This window comes from Prionailurus bengalensis, chromosome B3, assembly GCF_016509475.1.
Source record: "Prionailurus bengalensis isolate Pbe53 chromosome B3, Fcat_Pben_1.1_paternal_pri, whole genome shotgun sequence".
NCBI classification, from domain to species: Eukaryota; Metazoa; Chordata; class Mammalia; order Carnivora; family Felidae; genus Prionailurus; species Prionailurus bengalensis.
This window is the reverse complement of record NC_057355.1, coordinates 123074448-123097502: the sequence shown is the minus strand read 5'-3', so window position 1 is coordinate 123097502 and position 23055 is coordinate 123074448. Positions and strand designations below refer to the sequence as shown.

The 23055-nt window shown below is 39.3% G+C and overlaps 2 protein-coding genes across 2 annotated transcripts in view; one reads left to right on the top strand and one right to left on the bottom strand.

Moving 5' to 3' along the window:
• Nucleotides 1-14476, top strand: part of SNW1 (SNW domain containing 1) — a 32627-nt gene extending 18151 nt beyond the window's left edge. Inside the window, exons 7-14 of the mRNA XM_043556732.1 lie at nucleotides 942-1011; nucleotides 1701-1766; nucleotides 3430-3546; nucleotides 4602-4743; nucleotides 8737-8833; nucleotides 11056-11173; nucleotides 13537-13700; nucleotides 13781-14476. Coding sequence (XP_043412667.1) covers nucleotides 942-1011; nucleotides 1701-1766; nucleotides 3430-3546; nucleotides 4602-4743; nucleotides 8737-8833; nucleotides 11056-11173; nucleotides 13537-13700; nucleotides 13781-13979 — 973 coding nt within the window. The 3' untranslated portion in view covers nucleotides 13980-14476. The remainder of the gene's footprint in view (nucleotides 1-941; nucleotides 1012-1700; nucleotides 1767-3429; nucleotides 3547-4601; nucleotides 4744-8736; nucleotides 8834-11055; nucleotides 11174-13536; nucleotides 13701-13780) is intronic.
• On the bottom strand, nucleotides 14470-23030 carry LOC122469392 (SRA stem-loop interacting RNA binding protein). Its single transcript, XM_043556735.1, has 4 exons — nucleotides 22902-23030; nucleotides 19412-19470; nucleotides 15035-15142; nucleotides 14470-14582 (listed from the first exon to the last, which is right to left on the bottom strand). The coding sequence occupies exons 1-4, from the start codon at nucleotides 22996-22998 to the stop codon at nucleotides 14511-14513; spliced, it is 336 nt and encodes a 111-aa protein (XP_043412670.1). The 5' UTR covers nucleotides 22999-23030; the 3' UTR covers nucleotides 14470-14510.
• Between the last annotated feature and the right edge of the window lie 25 nt (nucleotides 23031-23055).

Sequence of the window (23055 nt, the reverse complement as noted above, 5' to 3'; positions counted from 1 at the left end):
GCTCATTCATTCTCTCTCTCTCTCTCTCTCTCTCTCTCTCTCTCTCTCTCTCAAAAATAAATAATAAAGGTTTTTAAAAATTTAAAAAAAAAGAATAAACCTCTATTCTTAAAAAAGATATCAGAGGAGAAAAATGTCCCAAATGTCCATCAGTAAGTGAGTGGATAAATAAATTGTGGGACATCTATACATGGAATACTATTAATATTAAAATGGAATAAATAAAAAAGAATAAACTTAATACATGAAATAACATGAATGAATCTCAAAATAATTATGCTGAGTGAAAGAAGCCAGACAAAAACAAATACATTCTGTATGATTCCATTTTTATAAAACTCCAGAAAATGCAAACTAATCTGAGGTGAAAGGAGGTAGATCAGTGCGTATGGTGAAGGAGGGGAGTACAGAGGTAAGGGGAGGAATAAGAAGGATAGGCAAGGAGCATGCAGAAACTTGGAGGTGATGAGTGTGTTTGCCATCTTGATTGTGATGATGGTTTCACAGGTGTATACTTGTGTCAAACTTAAACTGTTCATTTAAATATTTATAGTTAATTGTATGTCAGGTGTACCTGTTATTTAAAAAGAAGAAAAAAAGTGGGGGTGCCTGGCTGGCTCAGTTGGTAGAGCATGTGACTTGATCTTGGTGTTGTGAATTCAAGCCCCATGTTGGATGTGGAGCCTACTAAAAGTATATTACTCTATGAAATGATAATGATACTGTGGAGATGAAGGTGGGTAATGATGATGACAAGGTTGGCTGTGTTTAACAGTTGTCGAAGCTCAGTGACTGATATATGATAGATGGGCATATATTATACACTCTCTTTTTTATATATTTGAAGCTTTATAAAAATGGGAGGGGGAGACTTGAGACATATTAGCTAAAATGGAAAACTGTGTAACACTCTCTGGTTTTGCTTTGATTTTATCCTTCAGGATTAATAAGAAAATTCCCCGAGGACCACCTTCTCCTCCTGCACCTGTCATGCATTCCCCTAGCCGGAAGGTAATCTTTGCTGTAGTCTAACATCTTTTTTTGTATTCATGATTATTAATTTTATAAATAACCTTCCATAGAACAAAATCTAGGTGCCTATACAGGTACATTTTGCCACACTTACTACTTTTTTAAGTTATCTTTCAAGATCAAATGGGGAGCCACTCAGGGCTACAATTTGTAGGTAGTTCCAGAGTGTGTAAGAGAACGTATGTGAAATGTTAGCTATTAGTTTTCTTGTTGTTAGCCTAACCCCTGCTATTAATGGAATGAACAGGGTCTGCTATTTGACAAGCAGAATATTGTCAATGTTGTAAGAAGTAAGTGCCTGGGATTAATAGGCCCCTGATAATCTGAGTGGCATTTTTTAGATATGATTTATTATCCAACTAAAAGAACAAGTTTTCATCTCAAAGAAGTCATGTCACTTTAAATATGGAAAAATACTAACCATTTATAATAGTCAAAAATAATGTATAGATTATTTTCCATTTTTTTATATTAAAGTTACTACTAGAATCCATGGTGAAGGAACATAGTATATAGTGCTACCAAACAAATGGAACTTTGTCCTTGGACTACATTCATTCATATGTCAGTGTATATTGAACTATCTTTGAAGAGAAACATTGCGCTTGGGTTTTTATCTAGACTATAAATCTAAAAATGTCTCTTTTTCTGTTCTTTTGTCAACTCAGATGACTGTGAAGGAACAACAAGAGTGGAAGATTCCTCCTTGTATTTCAAACTGGAAAAATGCAAAGGTAATGAAGTTGTCATAAAATCAGTCTCCTACTTTTAGAACCTACTGGAAAACACCCAGGAAAGATGTTCAGCCTGAAAAACTTTCATTAAATCCTCACCATCTCACTTAGCTGAATGTTTTCAAAAAGGAACACCCAATTTTTGTGACTTTTTTTTTTGTAATGTAATAGAAATATAGTATGCCAGTCACATGAATACTATGTAGATTCTTTTAGTGAATTGTAGGTATCAGAAGCTTATAGAAAAGAAATAGGTAAATTAAAGTGACATATCAATGAATGATAGTCTTCTTTAGAAAACTGGAATTGATATCTAAAATTATTTCTGAAAGAAATCAGTTTAATAATATGACAAAAAAGAGTAATTGTTTGGATATATGCAGTGCTTTAAGTTTCAAACATTTTTTTTCTGTTTATAAGAATATATGCATAAGCTTTTTAAATCCTGTACATCTCTAAGCACCAAAGCTTGCAGGAGTCATGAATAATCTGTACAATAATGTGAAATAAATTCTCTGATCACTATTTCCCCTTTTCCCCCAAATCACGCTTTATAATTCTATTTTTGATGGGTGATGAAGGCCACTTTAATTTGTAGATTAAATAGAACTACTTTTTTAAATTTATTTTTTATTTTTTTATTAAATTTTTTGTGTGTCTTTATTTTGAGAGAGCGTGAGCGAGTGAGTGGGGGAGGGGCAGAGAAAGTGGGAGACACAGAATCTGAAGCAGGCTCCAGGCTCTGAGCTTCAGCACAGAGCCTGACATGGGGCTTAAACTCACAGACTATGAGATCATGACCTGAGCCAAAGTAGGACGCTTAACAGACTGAGCCACCCAGGTGCTCCTAAATTATTTCTTAAAGGAAGTTATGTACTCATCCTAAAACAAAAGGGTGTACTTTGGTGTATTAGGAGTAAAGACCATGGACAAGAGTTAACATTTAGGAATCTAATCATAAATCTGGAAGAATAAAGCTAAGCCTGAAATGCCCATGGTGTTCAAGTATACTCCTTGAGTTACTGAAAATAGGATGCAAAATTCAGAACACAGAATCTTAATTTGTCAAAATATCTTTTTTCCATTTACTAAAACTTACAGTATTCCAAGAATCTGACAAGTCATTAAAACAGTACAACACGTTGAACTACCTATGTATACTCTGATGTTAATGATTTGTTCCACTTTTGTATGATTGGTCTATTACTTGAGGAACAACTGTTTAGATATATGATAGTGATTTCCTTTTACCCTAACTCATAATTATTAACATGAGAATCTTTTTGCCCTGATCTTGGGCTCTGGTATCCTACTGTCCAAGTTTAAATTTTAGCTCATCTGTTTATTAACTGTGTGACCTTGGGGACATTACCTAAGCTCCCTACCTCAGCATCATCAGCTGTGAAATGGAAACAACAGCGTTACCAGCCTTACAGAGTCACTGTGAAGGTTAAATAAGACCGCAGACATGAAGTGCTTTCAGTTAAGACTTTACACGAAACTCTCAGTGTGAGCCTCTGCTGCTGTTTCACAATTGGGAAGAAAGATGTAAGAACAAGAACTTCAGCTCAGTGGTTGTCAAAATGGACATATTTAAATCTAACTTTAAAGAATCTGTTACCACTTTTTTATGACTGGTTGATTCCTGCCTGCTTTCGCACAGGGTTATACAATTCCATTAGACAAGCGTCTGGCTGCTGATGGAAGAGGCCTGCAGACAGTTCACATCAATGAGAACTTTGCCAAGCTGGCTGAAGCCCTCTATATTGCTGATCGGAAGGTTGGTCTGTCATAATTAATGGGTGTAATGCTCTTGATCATTTGTAAATCCATTTTTGGTTACCTAAGATACTGTTTGTTTGTTCCAGTTTTATTGAGAAATAACTGACTCGTCACTGTAAATTTTAAGTCCTACAACGTGATGGTTTGATTAACACAAGATACTGCTGTTTTAGGTACAGTACTGGGTACCTAGAGAGACAGTCACCTGTAGCATGGACGCCAGACATGGCAGGTGCTATTTGCAGCTCTGCGCCTGGTCTCAGCCTTTGTAGACTTGTACATAGACTCCATTGCTGGCCAGCCAGCCTCCTCAGAACACTCCAGAATGGTGGTTCACTAGGCTCATCTCATTTTTAAAGACATTGTCGACTGCTATTTTTAGGTTTTACAATGTTTTTCTTTCTTTTTTTCTTTTAATAATTTTTTCTGTTTTAAATATAGATGTCTCCCAAAAGGTCAGCAAGGAAGGGCAAATAAACATCCTGATGAATTAAATGCTGTAGAAAATGGTAGTCATAATAGCAATTGTCTATTAGTATTATGGCATTAATATTATTAATATGTGACCTGGAAGTTCACATACCTCATGGCACATGTTTAAAACATAGATAAGTATACATCCTACATCACAGCAAGCACCTTTCTAAAAAATCATCTCCTGCTAAGGCTTTATCTTGAATTGTCTTGATTGATTTTGAACACATTACCAGTTTCTGCTATGTTACTAATACTGAAAATTGCTTAATTGGAACCTGGTTTAACGTAGTTTTTGGGTTGTTTCTGAGAAAGCATTAGTGAAACAGCGACTTACAAGATTTATTGGGGTCGTTATCATTTGAACCACTAAAACATTTTCCAGAGTGAAAAATCTAAGTTCGCAGTGTCTTTTAGGCAAGCTTTGTTTTAGTGGACAAGAATCTTTGTTTTAATTGGTAATAACAAATCTAAATTCTTATAACTGCTCTTTGAAGCCAGACTTCAGTCAGGGTTTTGGATGATAGCTGTGACTTACCCTCCAATTGTGTATTATTTAACATCTGACTTTACTAACAGGCTCGTGAAGCTGTAGAAATGCGTGCGCAAGTAGAGAGAAAGATGGCTCAGAAAGAAAAGGAGAAACATGAAGAGAAACTTAGAGAAATGGCCCAGAAAGCCAGGGAGAGAAGAGCTGGGATCAAAACCCATGTGGAAAAAGGTATGACATTCTCTTTACTGAGTTGAATTTACATTGTGAACATTTAGAGACTCGCCATTGTTTTTACTGCATAGAAAACTAGTACACACCTATAAAAATGTAGACATTTCAGAAATAATATAGAAATGAAACAATAACTTCTGCTTTACTGAGCTGTAGCAGTAGAAAATAAAGAATATATATTTGAAGATGGGCCTTCAATGTAGTATGAGACTACATTGGAATTTTTTTTTTTTTAATGTTTTATCTTTGAGAGAGAAAGAGCACGAGCTGGGGAGGGCAGAGGGAGGTAGACACAGAATCCGAAACAGGCTCCAGGCCCTGAGCTGTCGGCACAGAGCCCGACGCAGGGCTCAAACTCACGAACTGTGAGATCATGATCTGAGCTGAAGTTGGATGCTTAACCAGCTGAGCCACCCAGGCACGCTTGGACTTTTTTTTTTTAAGTTTGTTTATTTATTTTGAGACAGAGCGTGCACGTGCACATAAGTGGAGGAGGGGCAGAGAGCAAGACAGGGAGACAACCCCAAGCAGGCTCTGCAGAACTTGATGCGGGGCTGGAACCCACAAACCGTGAGATCATGACCTGAGCTGAAGTTGGACACTTAGCCAACTGAGCCACCCAGGTGCTCCTACACTGGACATTTTTAAATTAAATTAAAAATCATTTAAAATTGCATATTATGGAGTGGTCAGGTCATGATCCCAGGGTGATGGGATTGAGCCCCATGTCAGGCCCTGTGCTGAATGTGGAGCCTGCTTAAGATTTCTTCTTTCAGGGCACCTGGGTAGTTCAGTTGGTTGAGCCTCTGATTCTTGATTTCTGCTCAGGTCATGATTTCACGGTTCATGAGATCGAGCGCTACATTGGGCACCATAATGACAGCATGGAGCCTGCTTGGGATTCTCTCTCTCCTTCTCTCTGCTCCTCCCCCAGTTCACACATCCGTGCTTTTTCTCTCTTTCTCTAAATAAGTAAATATTTTAAAAAAAGAAAGTTTCTAAGGGCACCTTGGTGGCTCAGTTAAATGTCTGACTTCAGCTCTTCAACTCAGGTCATGATCTCATGATTCATGAGTTCGAGCCCCACATCGGGCTCTGTGCTGACAGCTCAGAGCCTGGAGCCTGCTTCAGATTCTGTGTCTCCCTCTCTCTTTGCCCCTTCCCTATTTGTGCTCTGTCTCTCTCAAAAATAAACATTAATTTTTGAAAAAATGAAATAATGACGGGGTAGCTCAGTCGGTTAAGTGTCAGACATCGGCTCAGGTCACGATCTCACAGTTCGTGGGTTTGAGCATCACATTAGGCTCTGCACTGACAGCTCAGAGCCTGGAGACTGCTTCAGGTTCTATGTCTCCCTCTCTCTTTGCCCCTTCCCCACTTGTGCTCTGTCTCTCAAAGGTGAATAAATATTAAAAAAAAATTTTTTTCAAATAATCAATCCTAGACTAGTACAATTATTCATTCCTTCAATGCATATTGAGCATCTACTATATGCAGGGTTCTCTTCTAGACACAAGGTTTTCAGTTAAATTGAGAGTATAGCAGTGAATGTAAACAGACCAAAAAAAGTTAATTATCATTACTAGATAATAACAATAGCATAATAATAATCTCTATGGAGAAAAATAAAACAGGCAAGGAGGATAAAAGTACCAGAAGGAAAGGATAGTCAGAATGGACCTGACTTCTTAGATGATAACATTAGCACAAAAACTTGAAGGAAGTAAGGAAGTGAGTCTTACTCTGCGGAAAAGCATCCCAGACAGAAGGAACAGCAAGTGCAAAGGCCCTGATTTGGGAGTATACTGGGTGTGTTAAAGAAAAGCAGGGAGGCTAGTGTAGCTGGACTGGAGCACGCTGAGTAGTAGATGAGGTGTCAGAGTAGTTAATGTAAATACGAAGACTAATGGCCAGATCATGGGTGGCCTTTTAGCCATTTTAGGGACATGGCTTTTACTTCAAATAACAAGGGAAGCATTTGAAGGGTTTGAGCAAAGCAGCACAATATGCCATATATGAGCAGGCTGTGGAATGGGCATGTGGAGGAGCAGGGAAACCATTTGGAGGGCTGTTGCAGTAATCCAGATGAGAGATAACGAGAGGTAGGGAAAACATGGTCGGATACAGATGTGTTTTGAAGGGAGAGCCATCAAAATTTGCTTATGTGTTACGTAGAGGTATGAGAGAAGAAGAGTCAGGGATTATTTCCAGAACTTCATGAGCAGTTGGGAGGGATTGAGTTTCCATTTACTAATATTAGGAAGACTGCAGGGGAAGAGGTTTGGGAGGGAAAGATTAGGAGTTTAGTTGTAGACACGTTAAGTTTAAGATAGAGGTGTCAGGCAGGCAGTTGGATATAGGAGTCCAGAGTTCAGCTGTAGAGAAAGAACTAGGATTATAAGTAGTTCCCTTGAATACCCTTGAATCATATATGAATGACTTAATAAGGCAAGTTATAAAAACCTGCTTGTTGTACATATACTTAGCCACGGAAGGTAATTAGAAGATTTTCCCTGTATCTAAGTTCTCTACACTGGTGAGGATAAGAAGGCACAGAATGATTTTTGAAGAATTAGTTAAAATTTTGACAAATGTGTTGCCAGATACTAATAACTAACGTTTATTGAGTGCTTATTATGGCAGACACTACTCTGAACACTTTACATGTACTGCCTTATATACTCCCTCCAGCGACCCCAGGCAGTGGTTGTAGGACTGTCACTGTTTTACAGAGGAGACTAAAGCTCAGAGTGGTAGAGTAACCTGCACAGGGTCATATTGCTAACCTGTCATAGGAACAGGATGTGAATCCAGACAGGCTGGCTCCACCAAAGCACATGCTCACACTGTGTCCCTTCAGACTGGAGAGAGAAGAGAAGGTGAAGATAGACATAAACACCATAGGTAGAGATCAAGATGCAGCCAGCTGTGGTGGACCACAAGCAAAAGATTCTTTATTCAGCCAGTCTTTGAAAATACAAGGGTACATTTACACATAATTTTTTTTCCTGAAATTTTAATATGACAATTTTAATTTTTTTTTTATTTTTTATTTTTTTAGAGAGCGAGCAGGGGAGAGGTACAGAGGCAGGGTAGAGAGAGAATCTTAAGCAGTCTCCGTGCTCAAGGGGAGCCCAACGTGGGGCTCAGACCCATGACCCTCGGGTCATGACCTGAGCTGAAATCAAGGGTCAGTCGGTAAAGCATTCAACTCTTGGTTTCAGCTCAGGTCATGATCTCGAATTTTGTGGGTTCAAGCCCCACATCAGGCTCTGTGCTGGCAATGTGGAGCCTGCCTGGGATTCTGTCTCTGCCCCTTTCACGTGATCATGTGCGCACACGTGCTCTCTCTCCCTCAAAATAAGTACATAAACTTAAAAAAAACACACACACAGAAAAGTTGAAAGAATTATACAATGAACAACCATATCTCCACCACCTAGATTCTACAGTTAACTTTTTTTTTTCACAATTAACATTGCTAAATTTGCTTTATTACCTGTCTACCCATCTGTATCCACCGTCAGTTCACCTTACAACTTTGATGCATTTCAAGTTAAAGACATCATCAGTATACTTTACCTGTAAACACTGCAGCTGCATGCATAATTATGGAATTCACATTCAAAAATGAAACTGGGGCGCCTGGGTGGCTCAATCAATTAGGCAGCCGACTCTTGATTTCAGCTCAGGTCATGATCTCACATTCGGGAATTGAGCCCCAAGTCAGGCTCTGCGCTGAGCATGGAGCCTGTCTGAGATTGTCTCTCACCCTCTCTCTCTGCCCCCCCCCCCGCATATAAGTAAATAAACTTTAAAAAATTAGATCAATACTGTTGGATTTAAATTAATTGCAAGTAAGTTAAAAGGGTTGAATGTGACTATAAAGAAATTCATGGAATTTTCTGTCGTAGGTTAAAGAATATTCTCTGGTTCCAGATATTAATGGGTAACATAGTGGTGAAGTAATTTTCAACTCTGTTCACACAGAGGATGGGGAGGCACGTGAGAGGGATGAAATCCGGCATGATAGGCGAAAAGAAAGACAGCACGACCGGAATCTTTCCAGGGCAGCTCCTGATAAGAGGTAGGTGCTATTTGAGGTAAATACGAATTATGAGGAGTGGCTTTTCTGAACCTTTTAGAGAGAAGGTTTAGTCCACTGGGCCCAGTTTTGCTTCTCTGCCTTTCCTTTTTAGTTTGATAACTTACTAGATCAGCACTATTTTCTCACACCAAACTATTTACTTTTTCTTAGAAGAAGAATTGACTGTCCCTGGAAGTAATCCTTTCTTATCACCCTGTAGATGTATAGAATAAGCTAGAATTGCGAATGACAGAGGGATATAGAAAAGGGAGTTCAGATCATCTTTGTGAAAGTAGTAGATAGGACTGTTCTGGTCTGTTCTTTTCCTATTTTAAATGGTGAGACCAACATTATGTGCCTATTCCTCCAGGCAGAGAATAAGCTTCTGTACTTTTAAAAAAATTATTTTTTTAATGTTTATTTTGAGAGAGCGCGCGCACACATGCGTGAGTTGGGGAGGGGGCGGGGGGGGGGAAGAGAGAGAATCCCAACCAGGCTCCTTGCTGTCAGCACAGAGCTTGATGTGAGGCTCAGTCTCATGTACCGTGAGATCATGACCGAAGCCTAAGTCAGAGTCGGATGCTCAACGAACTGAGGCACCCAGGCGCCCCAAAGCTTCTGTGCTTTCATTGAGATACTCCTACATGCAGAGGACCGTCCCGAGTACAGTGGCAGATAAGAGCAGATTTTGTGAGAAGTGAAAATCAGCCTCTTCTCATGAGCAGTTCTATTAAAATTCAAAGACAGAGCTACCATGTAAAATTACTTGGGAAAATGGACCAGAGCACTGTTAATAAGTATAGACCTGCGTGAAACAAACAAAATACTTGCATGGGGACTTGGGCTAAAGTAGGGATTGGTAAAGTTTATGGTTCACCAAAGGCTGAGGCCTGAATTCTGAGTGAGGGTTAAATACAACTATGAAACATTGTCTTTCCATATGAGCAGTTTTCCACACTCTCATCATTTTGTGAGCTATTGATAAAATCCATTTTTTTTTCAAGTCATGTACTAAACATTAAAAAGAAGATTCCTGCTGGTGGTGGTCTTTGTTATTTAATGGCATAGCTCATCTCCCTGGGTAAGTGGAGCCCTGGAGAAGCAGAAAATCTGAATTTCAAATTGTGGATAATAGCGGTGTAGAAGAGAGTGGAATGAAATGTGAAAGTGCACAATTAATGATACTCTTGCTCTGAAATTCCTAAGCTGTAAAAAATTAAAATGGCTCTGTAGATAAATTGGGCCCTTAAAAACAGTAAAGTGGTTATGAGAATTGATAATGTAGAAAGACTGTAAACTTATGACTGGGTGAAAATTAGGTTGTCTATAGAAATCATTTTAAGACTTGAGTTTCAGGCCACCTGGGTGGCTCAGTTGGTTAAGCATCCAGCTTCGGCTCAGGTCATGATCTCATGGTTCATGAGTTCAAGCCCAGCTTCAGTCTCTGTGCTGATAGCTCAGAGCCTAGAGCCTGCTTTGAATTCTGTGTCTCCCTCTCTCTGCCCTTCCCCGGCTTCCACTGTCTCTCTCTCAAAAACAGTAGCGCTCTCTCAAAAAAAATAGATTGACAGACCTGAGTTTCTGGTAAAATAAGTGATGACAGTTACCATGGTTTCATTATGATATAGATTGCATACATACTGAAACAGCAGGGGAATTAAGATAATCTGAATATTGAAAATCATACTGAGTAATCCAGTCATTGATATGTTTTTCTCAAAATTCCTATAGGATAAAATTATTAAATGTGGTTCAGGTAAAGAACTGATTCTGGCTTACTGACAGTGATTCATATGATACATCTAATTTGCATCCAGTCACCCCCCCCCCAACCCTCGCATAATAGCAAATATAGACTAGCAATTTTCTATCTCAGCATGCTCTGTTAGGTGATTTCTTTTCTTTTTTTTCTTCCTTTTTTTTTTTTTTTTTTTTGTAAGGTGATTTCTTGTATTAAACACTTCATGTCTAGAGTGAGTCTCTTGACAGTTCTTTTCGTTGAACAGAAAGGCCTGATTGTAAAACCCCACCTCTTCTAATAATCACATCTCTGAAGTGCTGTAAGGACTGCCAGCCCAATTATGCATTATCAGGGAATATATGTTCACAAGATCTGAACAGGATGTATTCATTAACTTTGCTTCTGAGATTGGTTAGGCTGAAATTGAAATTCAGCTTGTCTGTGAAGAGTTTTCAGTTAGCAACATTATATTTCAAAACAGGTCAAAACTGCAGAGAAATGAAAATCGAGATATCAGCGAAGTCATTGCTCTTGGTGTACCCAATCCTCGGACGTCCAATGAAGTTCAGTATGACCAAAGGCTCTTCAACCAGTCCAAGGTACAAGGAATTTAGAAATAGCATGTCTTAAGTGTTGATATGAATATAGTTCTCAGGGAAAAGAAAATTAACGTATCATAGATTTGGATCAATCTAAGTAAGGTATGCTGGCATAATGAGAGAAAAATATTACAAGTTATGTGTTATAACTTAGCTGCTTTATCTTATTTGATCTTTGATGCAAGTAAGATGAAACAACTCTGATTTTGCCCTCTTACAGTTGGCTAAAATGTAAGACACTAGTAGAAAATGAAAGAAATTAGGTGATTTTAAAAAAACCTAATATATTGGTCTTTTATTTCTAAAATAGACCCAGTGTCCTACAAAACTATCTCTTTTGGTTTTTTGTTGATCTTTGAAAAAAAAAACAAACAAACAACTTTTTAATGCTGTAGAATTACATAAACTTGAGATCTTTAAAAGATGAAGCTAGGGGCGCCTGGGTGGCTCAGTCGGTTAAGCGTCCCACTTCAGCTCAGGTCACGATCTCGCGGTCCGTGAGTTCAAGCCCCGCATCGGGCTCTGTGCTGATGGCTCAGAGCCTGGAGCCTGCTTCCGATTCTGTGTCTCCCTCTCTCTCTGCCCCTCCCCCGTTCATGCTCTGTCTCTCTCTGTCTCAAAAATAAATAAACATTAAAAAAAAACTGATATAAAAGATGAAGCTAAAAAACTAAATTTAAGTGCTAAACTAGCTATCAGGAAATCTGATTCCTAGAAGCTATTGTTATTAACTAGCTAGGACACATTAGGACTGAAGAAGTATCTTTATGTTTTAATCTACCCAACATTGATTATTTACAGGCATAAGACCTTTAGATCAAAGATAGATGTGCTTTGCCCTCAAGGAACCTTCAAGTCTACTGGAAAAGACATATATGTATATAAATAAGGACAAGGCAGGCTATAATAAAAATATAGACATAGAAATAAAGTTCTACTGGGATATGGAACAGAAAAGTTTATTGACTCCGAGGCTTCAGGGAGATTTGAAGGTAGCATCTGAGTAAGTTCTTTTAGTTTAATAATTTATTAGGTACTTTTTTACATTCCTGGCATTGTTCTTTTACTTGTATTATTTCAATCCTTTAAAAAAACCCTATGACTTCATACTATTTGTTACAACCTCTGTATGTTTGAGACACATACAGGTTTAGCTAGAAACTGATAGAAGATTAAAACATGGGCTGTCTTGATTTCAAAGTTTATGTTCTTAAACACTATGCTTTGGTAATTTACCAGGCTGAGCAAAGGGGTTAGGCATGAAAATTTCATGTAAGTAAATATTTATGACTGTCACCTCTTACAAGCTTAAGCTTAAATTATTTCAAAGTTGTAATAAAAATTTTCCTAACAAAGGACATCCCGTATTAAGGAACCATTCAAATATATGAAGCAAGTTCCTTGTTGTCTTAGGATTTTCATTAAGAGCCTTATTTTCTCTTGCTATAATAGTGATTGTTCTTGGAGTGCCTGGGTGACTCAGTTGAGCATCTTGATTTCAGCTCAGGTTACGATCCTAGGGTCATGGGAGCCTGCTTAAGATTCTTGCTCTCACCCTCTATCCCCTCCCCAGCACATGTTCTCTCTCTCTTAGATAGATAGATAGATAGATAGATAGATAGATAGATAGATAGATAGATAGATAGATATAGATAGATACATAGATAGATACATAGATAGATACATAGATAGATACATAGAGACAGGCAGGCAGGCAGGCAGACGTGATGTTCTCAGGGAGTTAAGGGGTGTGACATTTATTCTAAACAATTTTTTTTACGTTTATTTATTTTTGAGAGAGAGACAGAGTGAAAATGGGAGAGGGGCAGAGAGACAGGGAGACACAGAATCCAAAGCAGGCTCCAGGCTCCAAGCTGTCAGCACAGAGCCCAATGTGGGGCTTGAACCCACAAACCGCAAGATCATGACCTCAGCCAAAGTTGGACACTTAAGCAACTGAGCCACCCAGATGCCCCTATTCTAAATGAAATCATACAGGGATGCCTGCCTATACAGCATGCAACTCTTGACGTCAGGGATGTGAGTTTAAGCCCCATGTTGGGCATAGAAGTTACATGATAAATAAATCAGTGAGTGACATCAGGTAAATGGTACTTGACAATTCTTTCATCTTTTTGCCATTGTCTGTAAAACTGAAATTGTCAAGTACCTGTTTATACTACTATCCCCCAATTTTAATGACTACTTCACTAAAGTAGTCAGACTTGTTAATTAGCACTGTATTTAATCTAAGGACCAAAGGTGGTAAGAATGAAAATTTACGGACCTTTTTTAATGAAGATCATTTTAATTTGCAGTTCAGATTGCTGAAAATGTGAACTTTTAATGTCCTTGTTCCACAGGGTATGGACAGTGGTTTTGCAGGTGGAGAAGATGAAATTTACAATGTTTATGATCAAGCCTGGAGAGGTGGTAAAGATATGGCCCAGAATATTTACAGGCCCAGTAAAAACCTGGACAAGGACATGTATGGTGATGACCTAGAAGCCAGAATAAAGACCAACAGGTACCAAGGCAGACAGCTCAGTCTCACTGTTTGCACTAGTGAAAACAAAGTGGTTCATAGTCCTTTTTCTTTTTCCCTAGATTTGTTCCCGATAAGGAGTTTTCTGGTTCAGACCGTAGGCAGAGAGGCCGAGAAGGACCAGTTCAGTTTGAGGAAGATCCTTTTGGTTTAGACAAGTTTTTGGAAGAAGCCAAACAGCACGGTGGCTCTAAAAGACCCTCAGACAGCAGCCGCCCCAAGGAACATGAGCATGAAGGCAAGAAGAGGAGGAAGGAGTAGATACAGCGTTCTTCAAAGTGAATGAACTTTTGTCCATAACCCTAATGATGCAAGTCAGATGGGGAAACACTTTGTAAATGGCCAGGATAAAAACCAAATCTGGGTGTCAGACCCCAGCACTACTTTTTATTACGGGAGTAAGGGGGGGGGGTGGTGGAAAATTCTTTGAACTATTTAGTTTTTTTTAAAGAGTGGGTTGTGTTTGTGTTTCTCCTACCTTTTGGCATTTATAGAACATACTGCTCCACACATGAAATTAAGACCACTTCCTTTTGTGTGACGTTAGTACTTTGGGGATAATATTTTGTGTAAGAAGGACTGCTGATGAATACAGTTGCCCCAATCACAGTGAGTAGAAGGATGTTCACATACTAGAACTGTCCTGCCAAATGACGCCTGCCCCTCCTGAGCTCGGTTTTCATTTGGAGTGGGGAAAGCAAGCTCTTGCTTGGTGCAACTACTTGTTTCAAATAAAAACATTTAGGCAAAATTTTCAATTTTGTTTACTTTATTTAATAGGTAGTAACAGTCTCAAAAATCTTTTTCTTCATCAGATGTTTGATCCCCTTGCAAATTTTTTGGTCTTTGAGCTTGAATGTGGAGCTGAGAAAAATCAAATAAGCATTGTAAGGAAAGACACTATCTGCAAAAACATTACAACTGACTGAAAACTGCCACTTTAAGACTGCCTTTTTATTATGGAGTCAGCAGCTAGAAGTCAAGAGGATGTTATTTGTTCCCTGCTCTTAAAACTAAATCGGTTTGACCCAAGGTTGCATGGTAAGTGGAAAAGCCAGGATTTCAACAACAGTCTCCCTACCTTGTAAGTAAGTTCCCACTGCTCTATGTTAGATACACCTTGCTAACCATTAAAGGGTCTTCCTGTACTACCCTCCCCAGACATTTTAGAACTGGCACTCTCCCACCACCACCATCCTTTAACCAATATTAAGGAAACTTTAGTTACAAATCTCCCAAAGACCTTGTCATTCCATACTTTTGACCTACTGACTGATATATAGAAAGCTCACAACATTATACAGAAAAATATTTACCTTTACTCCATCAATAATATGGTTTTCTTGCTGTAGTGCATTCTGAAGTTCTTCTTCTGAAGAAAACTGAATCCAACCCATACCTCTGTGAAACCCAGTCTCTTTGTCCTAAAAATTCAAAATTTAGGAAGAGATTAATCATGAACTTGAAAAACGTTTCCATGAGTTCCAAAACAAACTACCAACTGTTCATCTGCCAAAACGGCATAACAGACATTATTAAAGATGTTGAATGGGGCGCCTGGGTGGCGCAGTCGGTTAAGCGTCCGACTTCAGCCAGGTCACGATCTCGCAGTCGTGAGTTCGAGCCCCGCATCGGGCTCTGGGCTGATGGCTCAGAGCCTGGAGCCTGTTTCTGATTCTGTGTCTCCCTCTCTCTCTGCCCCTCCCCTGTTCATGCTCTGTCTCTCTCTGTCTCAAAAATAAATAAACGTTAAAAAAAAAAAAAAAATTTAAAGATGTTGAAAAACTTAGTTACCAAAGGCTTAACCGCCGTGTTAATCTTAACATTCTGCTTTTCTGATGCCACTAGAGAAGTAACATATAGGTAGTAAAGTTTCTTTGTCATTCAAGATACAAACCACACTAAAATAAGGGAAATTTTAATCACATAAATAGAGTACTCGTAACTTCTTCATTTCTAGAAACTAAAAAATTAAGCTTCAAAATCTAGGTGCATTTCTGGTAATTTTGGAGACCAATTACTCTCATCACCACTACTACCATTATAATCACATACTCCCTATTCCTGATGAAAAATAGGAAAAAAGAAAAAATATATACAGTATTACCCTTATCTACCTAGCTCCAGACTTCAAGGTGCTTCCCTTTGTGCATAGGACAAAAGTGCTTATCATCTAACCTATACATCAGCACGTGTGGAAAAGATTCTGGTGTGCTTCGAAGCACCCTGCTATTTAAAGACGAGGGGTGCCTGGGTGGCTCAGTCGGTTAAGCATCCAACTCTTGATTTTGGCTCAAGTATGACCTCAAGGTTGTGAGATCAAGCCTGCCTTTGGGCTCTGTGCTGGTCATGGAGCCCGCTTAAGATTCTCTCTCTCTCCCTCTGCCCCTCCCCACCCAAATAAAAAGAACAGATACAAAGATGTCTATTCACTCTGTACATCATCATCATCATCAATCTTGTTACAAAGTTATGTTGTGCTCCACACCACCCCCAAACCAAATTCTTAGAAATTGCCCCCATATTTAAAAGGTGACTTTTTTTGAGAGAGAGAGAAATAGTGGGAGAGGGGGGCAGATGGAGGGAGATACAGAATCTTAAGCAGGTTCCATGCTCAGCACAAAGCATAGGGCTCAGTCCCACGACCCTAGGATCGTGACCTGAGCTAAAATCAAGAATCTTAGGCTCAACTGACTGAACCACCCGGGCACTCCTAAAAGGTAACTTTTTAAGTATAAACCTAGACTGCAGGAAGTTTCTGGTAATGTCCCAGTGATTCACTCCTTACCTCAGAAAAATACAATTTCTCCTCTACCTCCTTATGACCATTGCTGTAAAAGCTTTACAAATTTTGTGTGTGGGGAAGCCTGGGTGGTTTAGTCAGTTAAGTGTCCAGCTCTTGATTTCAGCTCAGGTCATGATCTCCCGGTCGTGAGACTGCACGCTGAACGTGGAGCCTGCTTGGGATTCTCTCTCACCTCTCTCTGCCCTTCCCCTCCTCACACTCTCTCTCTCTCTCTCTAAATAAATAAACATTTGAAAAAAATGTTTTGTGTTTGTGTAAAACTTAAGTACTGTGTATCTAAGATAGGAACCTGGATTTCTAACTTGAGTACATGAATTGTTTACCAGAAACTTTTTTCCTGTTACATTTTATTTAGTTTTACCAAGAATCAAAATTTTCTTCTGTTTAAATCTAAACCTGTTAACTCCAGGTCCTAAATTATTTTATTTATACTTCTAAGAGGGAAATGGGAACCAAGAAAAATGTGTTACTATTTTTGGATAAAATTTTTTAATGCTCCTCAAAAAACACAAGTTTCATACTCTTTGTAAAATTGTAGTTTTTAAGCTTATAGAAACATTTTCATGTCAGTAATACATGTGCCTCATTCTTTTAATCAACTGTATAAAAAACTCCATTGTACCAATGACTATTTAATCCCATTGACAAACATTTAGGTTCTTTCTGGTAATATTACTATTTTTTTTATTTAGTTTAAAGAGAGAAAGTGGGAGCAGGCGAGAGGGGCAGAGGGAGAGACAGAGAATCTTAAGCAGGCTCCATGCTCATCACGTAGCCCAATGCAATACTCGATCTCAGAACTCTGGGATCATGACCTGAGCCGAAATCAGGAGTCAGACGCTTAACCAACTGAGTACCCAGGCGCCCCTTTCCAGTTATATTAGTGAACAATGTTGCTTTGAGCATTCTTAACCACACCATTTCTGCAGAATAAATGCCTAAAAATGGAATTGCTAGATCAAAGCAAATACAAATTCTGGATTTTGATTTTACCAAACTACCCTTCAGAAATGAAGTAAACTTCTGAGCAATTTCAGTGCCAGCTTCCCTACACCCTCACTAGCACTAGATAGGAGTAATCTATTAGATCCTTGGAAAGCAACAAACATGAAGAGTTAAGAATTTAAATTTCTTTAAGTTGATATTTTACCATAGTCTTCTCAGTGTCAGGAAAAAAGGGGCAGTTTTAGTGAAGCACCTGTAAACTTTGTGTGTACTCACATTACACCATCAAAAATCCAGTAATTCTAGAAAGCCCACAGAAAAATACAGCCCAGAATAAAGCAAAACAAATTGATAAACTGATTTCTAAACCTTCCTTAGAAAGCAAAGGAGGGGTGCCTGGGTGGCTCAGTTCAGGGAGCATCTGACTTCGGCTCAGGTCATGATCTCATAGTTCGTGAGTTCAAGCTCCATGTCAGGCTCTGTGCTAACAGCTCAGAGCCTGGAGCCCGCTTCAGATTCTGTGTCTACCTCTCTGTCCCTCCTCTGCGTGTGCTCTCTCTCTCTTTCAAAAATAAACATTAAGGGGCACCTGGGTGGCGCAGTCAGTTAAGCGTCCAACTTCAGCCAGGTCACAATCTCGCGGTCCGTGAGTTCGAGCCCCGCGTCAGGCTCTGGGCTGATGGCTCAGAGCCTGGAGCCTGTTTCCGATTCTGTGTCTCCCTCTCTCTCTGCCCCTCCCCCATTCATGCTCTGTCTCTCTCTGTCCCAAAAATAAATAAAAAACGTTGAAAAAAAAATTATAAAAAAAAATAAACATTAAAATTTTTAAAGGAAATATAACAAATATAAAAATACTAAAAGAAAAAAGGCATTCAACTTAATAAGGATAAAGATTAAAACAGATATTCTCTACCAGTTGAAAAAAGATTTTTTTTAAATGTTTATTTATTTTTGAGAGCATGAGCAGGAGAGGGGCAGAGAGAGAGGATGACACAGAATTGGAAGCAGGCTCCGGACTCAGCTGTCAGCAGAGAGCCCGACATAAGGCTCAAACCTATTAACCATGAGATCATGACCTGGGCCAAAGTCAGACACTTTAACCGACTGAGCCACCCAGGTGCCCCTCCACCAATTAATTTTCAGATAAAATCATCCTTTAGTATCAAGTCCTTACTATAATACTGGAGTGGGCAGAATTCAAAGATGGCCCTGTGATCTACACATGTCCCACCAAGTTACCCTCTGTATAACCCCTTCCCCTTGAGGGTGTGTGGGACCTGTGACATGCTTCTAACCAAAAGAATATGGCAAAAATGATGGGATGCCACTCCCATGACTATGTTCTAAGACAAACTTAACAGACTAGACAGAGAAACTCCTCTGCTGACTTTGAAGAAGTAAGCTGCCATGTTGGGAGAGCCTACAGACCTCCCAGGTAACAAGGAACTGCAGGTAGTCCTTACAAGCTGAAAGCCAGCAAAAAGGTAGATACCTCAGTCCTACAGTTCAAAAATGAATTCTGCCAACAACCTGAGGGATCTTGGACATCAGTCTTTCCCAGTTGAGCCTCTGATGAGACCAAAGCCCCAGCTGACACCTGGCCTGCAGCTATATGAGACCCTGAGCAGAGGGCCCAGTAAGGGAATGCCCAGGTTCCTGATCTGCTGAAACTGTGGATAACATATGTTTGTCGTTTTGAGTCCTTATGTTTGTGGTAATTTGTTATGTGCAGGATAAGTTTTTTGTGTGTTTTTTTTTTTTTTTTACTTTTTTAATCAGTATCACCCATAATTTTATCCATAAAGACTCTGATGAACAGCTTTACTTCATTAGAAAGTCATACAAGTTGTTATGTTTTGACAAAAACTCAAGAATTCGAGGATAAAATTTGAGGATCAAGAATGAAAGGATAACTTTTTTTTTTTTCAAAGAGAATACTCACAAAAGGTATGATGCACTTTCGTATATGGCCAAACTGTGCAAAGTGTTCTCTCAGCTCACCTGTATAGGAAGAGAAAACATGTTAAAAGTAGCTCATGTATTTTGGGGTACCTGGCTGGCTTAGTTGGTAAAGCATGTGACTCTTGAAATCGGAGTTGTGAGTTCAAGCCCCACGGTGGGCACAGAGATTACTTAAAAACAAACAACAAAAAAGGAGTTAATATATTTTGTATCTTTCATCCTAGATTGTAGGTAGAAACCAAAAGTGGGCCTAGAGTTCCCAAACATTTTGTGAACAGGAGCTACTTTGCATTTCCTTGAAGCCTTAAGATTTAGGAAGCAGCTATGGTACTGACTACAGATCTTCAAGTTATGATGGGGTTACAGCTGATAAACCTATTGTAAGTTGAAAATATCCCAAGTTGAAAATGCATTTAATACACCTAACCTACTGAACAGCATAGCTTAGCCTAGCCTACATCATAAAAAAGTTTTTTTATGTTTATTTTTTTATTTTTGAGAGAGAGACAGAGCATGAGCAGGGAAGAACAGAGAGAGGGAGACACAGAATCTGAAGCAGGCTCCAGGCTCTGAGCTGTCAGCACAGAGCCTGGCACGGGGCTTGAACCCATGACCTGAGCCAAAGTCGAACACTTAACTGACTGAGCCACCCAGGCACCCCTAGACTAGCCAACTTAAACATGCTCAGAATACTTACATTAGCCTATAGTCAGGCAAAACCATCTAATGCAAAACCTATTTTATAATAAAGTGTTGAATTTCTTATGTAATTTATTGACTACTGAAAATGAAAACCAGAATGGTGGTTAAGGGCACAGAGTAAGTCTATGAGTTGTTTACCCTCGTAATCACATGGCTCACTGGGAGCTGCATCTTGCTGCTGCTGCTGCCTAGTATCACAAAAGAGTATCATACTGCATATCACTAGCACAGGGAAAAAAATCAAAATTTAAAGCAGAGTTTCTTCAGAATGTGTATCACTATTGCACCATTGTAAAGTCAAAAAATTGTAAATGAAACCACTGTAAGTTAAGAACCATTTCTATAAAGCTGCAATGTACCAGATTTGGGGAAAGTGTGTGTAGGGACACACACAGATAAGTTGCTGAGTTGACTGTAGTCTTCATCCCCTGCAGAGGAGTATCTTCATCATAGTGTTAGGTGCATGGATAACAATCCTTGTGAGAAAGTCACACAAAAGACAATTTAACCGTAGTGTGTTGTTTAAGCCCTTGCCTTCCATAAAGTTTACACTCAGTTAAAAAGCTGATACTTTAAAATTTGTTGAGATGACCCTGCTTACCCTTCCTGCTTTATTTCCCATTGCTGGCCCATAGTTACTCTCTAGTATAGCAAATGAAATTCTGTGTGTCCCATGGATTTCCATCTTTGTCTATCGTTATTTCCCCTTGTTATGTCGGTAATCCTATCTCTTCCTGCCTAAATTGTAATTATCCTTCAAGATCCAAGCCACTGAATATTAATTTATCGGGGATCTACTCCAATACAAAACAATGTTATTATCCTGACCCGAGTCCTCAAAGATGCATAGTAATCTTAAAAATCAAAAATACATGATCTCTTCTGAACTACAGTGCTTGTACTTTCCCTGATTGATATTTCATATTACCTGGTTATTTCCCCTAGTTCATCTAAACCCCACTGCTTCAACAATTGCCTGTATCTGTTGTAAGTCTCCTCACCCTCACCACAACACCGTAACTTTCCCGAGTGTTGAGTCCACTATGTCAATAGTAATTGATACACAGTAGGGCAATATTTGATGAATGAATAAATGCCTAGTAATGCTTCAGCAACCCATAGGGACTAAATTTCTGAAGAGCTCTCCCAGTTGGTCAAATCAGTTGTCAAGATCAGGACCTCAGAGACCATGTTACTGGAGAATAAACAAAATAGTGTTAAATATACACGTTTTAAACCAGGTATTGAAAGTTCTAGAAAACATTCACTTCCAAAACAAACTAGTTCTGGAAGGTAACCCTCTTCCCAAATTACCTATAACTGTTAAGGGAAAACAACTGCAAGCACCAAGAACAATGACCACCACAAACACTCCTTAAATATTTGCTGAATGAATGAATGAACTGAGAGAGAATGTTTCAAAGCTGTATGTTACATAGACCCTTTGTAAGAGTTTTAAACCAACCCATTATGGTCTGTACACCTGCAACTGCAAGATGCTGATGAAATCCCTGGGCCTTTACACAGTTTCATGGAGCCTAAGCAAGACATTGTACTGGCTTGATCTTCACCTGCCACATATTGAGAAAGTGAGGCACAAACTGATCTATTTTCCATTCCACTACCCACACCTGGACCACAAAAACTAAGAGGTGAGTAATCCCAGTTCCATTCTTTTCTTTAAGGGAGATGACCTGATACATGAAAACCTATAAAACTGACCGTGGATTTTTAATTTTTGGTAGGCAAATATAAAAACATTTTCTCAAAACTGCAACTGACAAAAATCAATGTTGGTGAGAGATTTTGATACTGATTACTCCCAACCCTCTATCTCCAGCCGAGGTCTCTCCCCTTGAGCTTCAATTACAGTAATCATGAAAATGATTATCATTCATTGAGCACTTATGTATCTAGCACAGGTCTAAGCGGTTTACATATAAACTCATTTTAACCCAATCAAAAATCCTATGAGGAAAGTTATTACTGACTCCATTTCACAGATGAAACTGAATTACAGTAGTGAGCCCTTTTCCCAAATTCCCTCCCTTTGGGTTGCACAACTATTAAATGGCCGAGGTGGAATTCTAACCTGCGCAGTATGTTTAAAAGGGCACTTCTCAATCTGTACACAATCTTCTCTGCCCACTTGCTGACGGAGACCTCACAGGTTTTTCTCAAACTCAACACATTTAACCTTTAACTCCTCTTCTTTAAACCTGCTGCTTCCACATCCTAACCACGATATTCACCAACGCTAAAAACCTGGAAGTTGTTCTTCCTTTTCCGTCATTCCGTACTCTTTCCCATTCAAACCATCGCGAAAAGCCGCTGATTTTGTTCTGTTAACATAGGTGGATCTGACCCGCTTTTCTACCACTACACTATTTCAGGTCCTCTTCTTAGGACTAAATTACTGAAACTGCCTTTTAGTTCGTCTCCCCGCCTTCAACCTTACCAGTTTGAATCCATCCTCCATACTCAATCAAAACAGTCCCTTCTAAATCGTACATCCTAACGTTTGCAAGTAACGAACTGTTCCACCAAATCACTCCCGCAGGCAGGAGACCCTGAATACATGCCGCAAAAGCTCAAGACGCATCCCCAATTAATTGGAAAAAAAAAAAAAAATTCTGCTCACTGGTTTGCTCAGGAGCAACAGCTCTTAATCCAGCTACCACGCTGATTCCAGCGCTCCGCCAAAAGCAGTGCTTTTGAGGATCGCTTGAGCCTCAAACTTCCGCCCCTAATACGTCTCCATCACTCACTCGAGGCTGCGGTCCAGGGAATTTTTCTGACGAAAGCCACCGGCCGGCTAGCACTAGTACGCAGCGCCATAGCGCCTCTCACCGCTGAAGCCGCCATCTTTAGATTAAGCACCTCTGTGACCAGTGGTCACGACCCCGGAAGAACCTGCCGGAT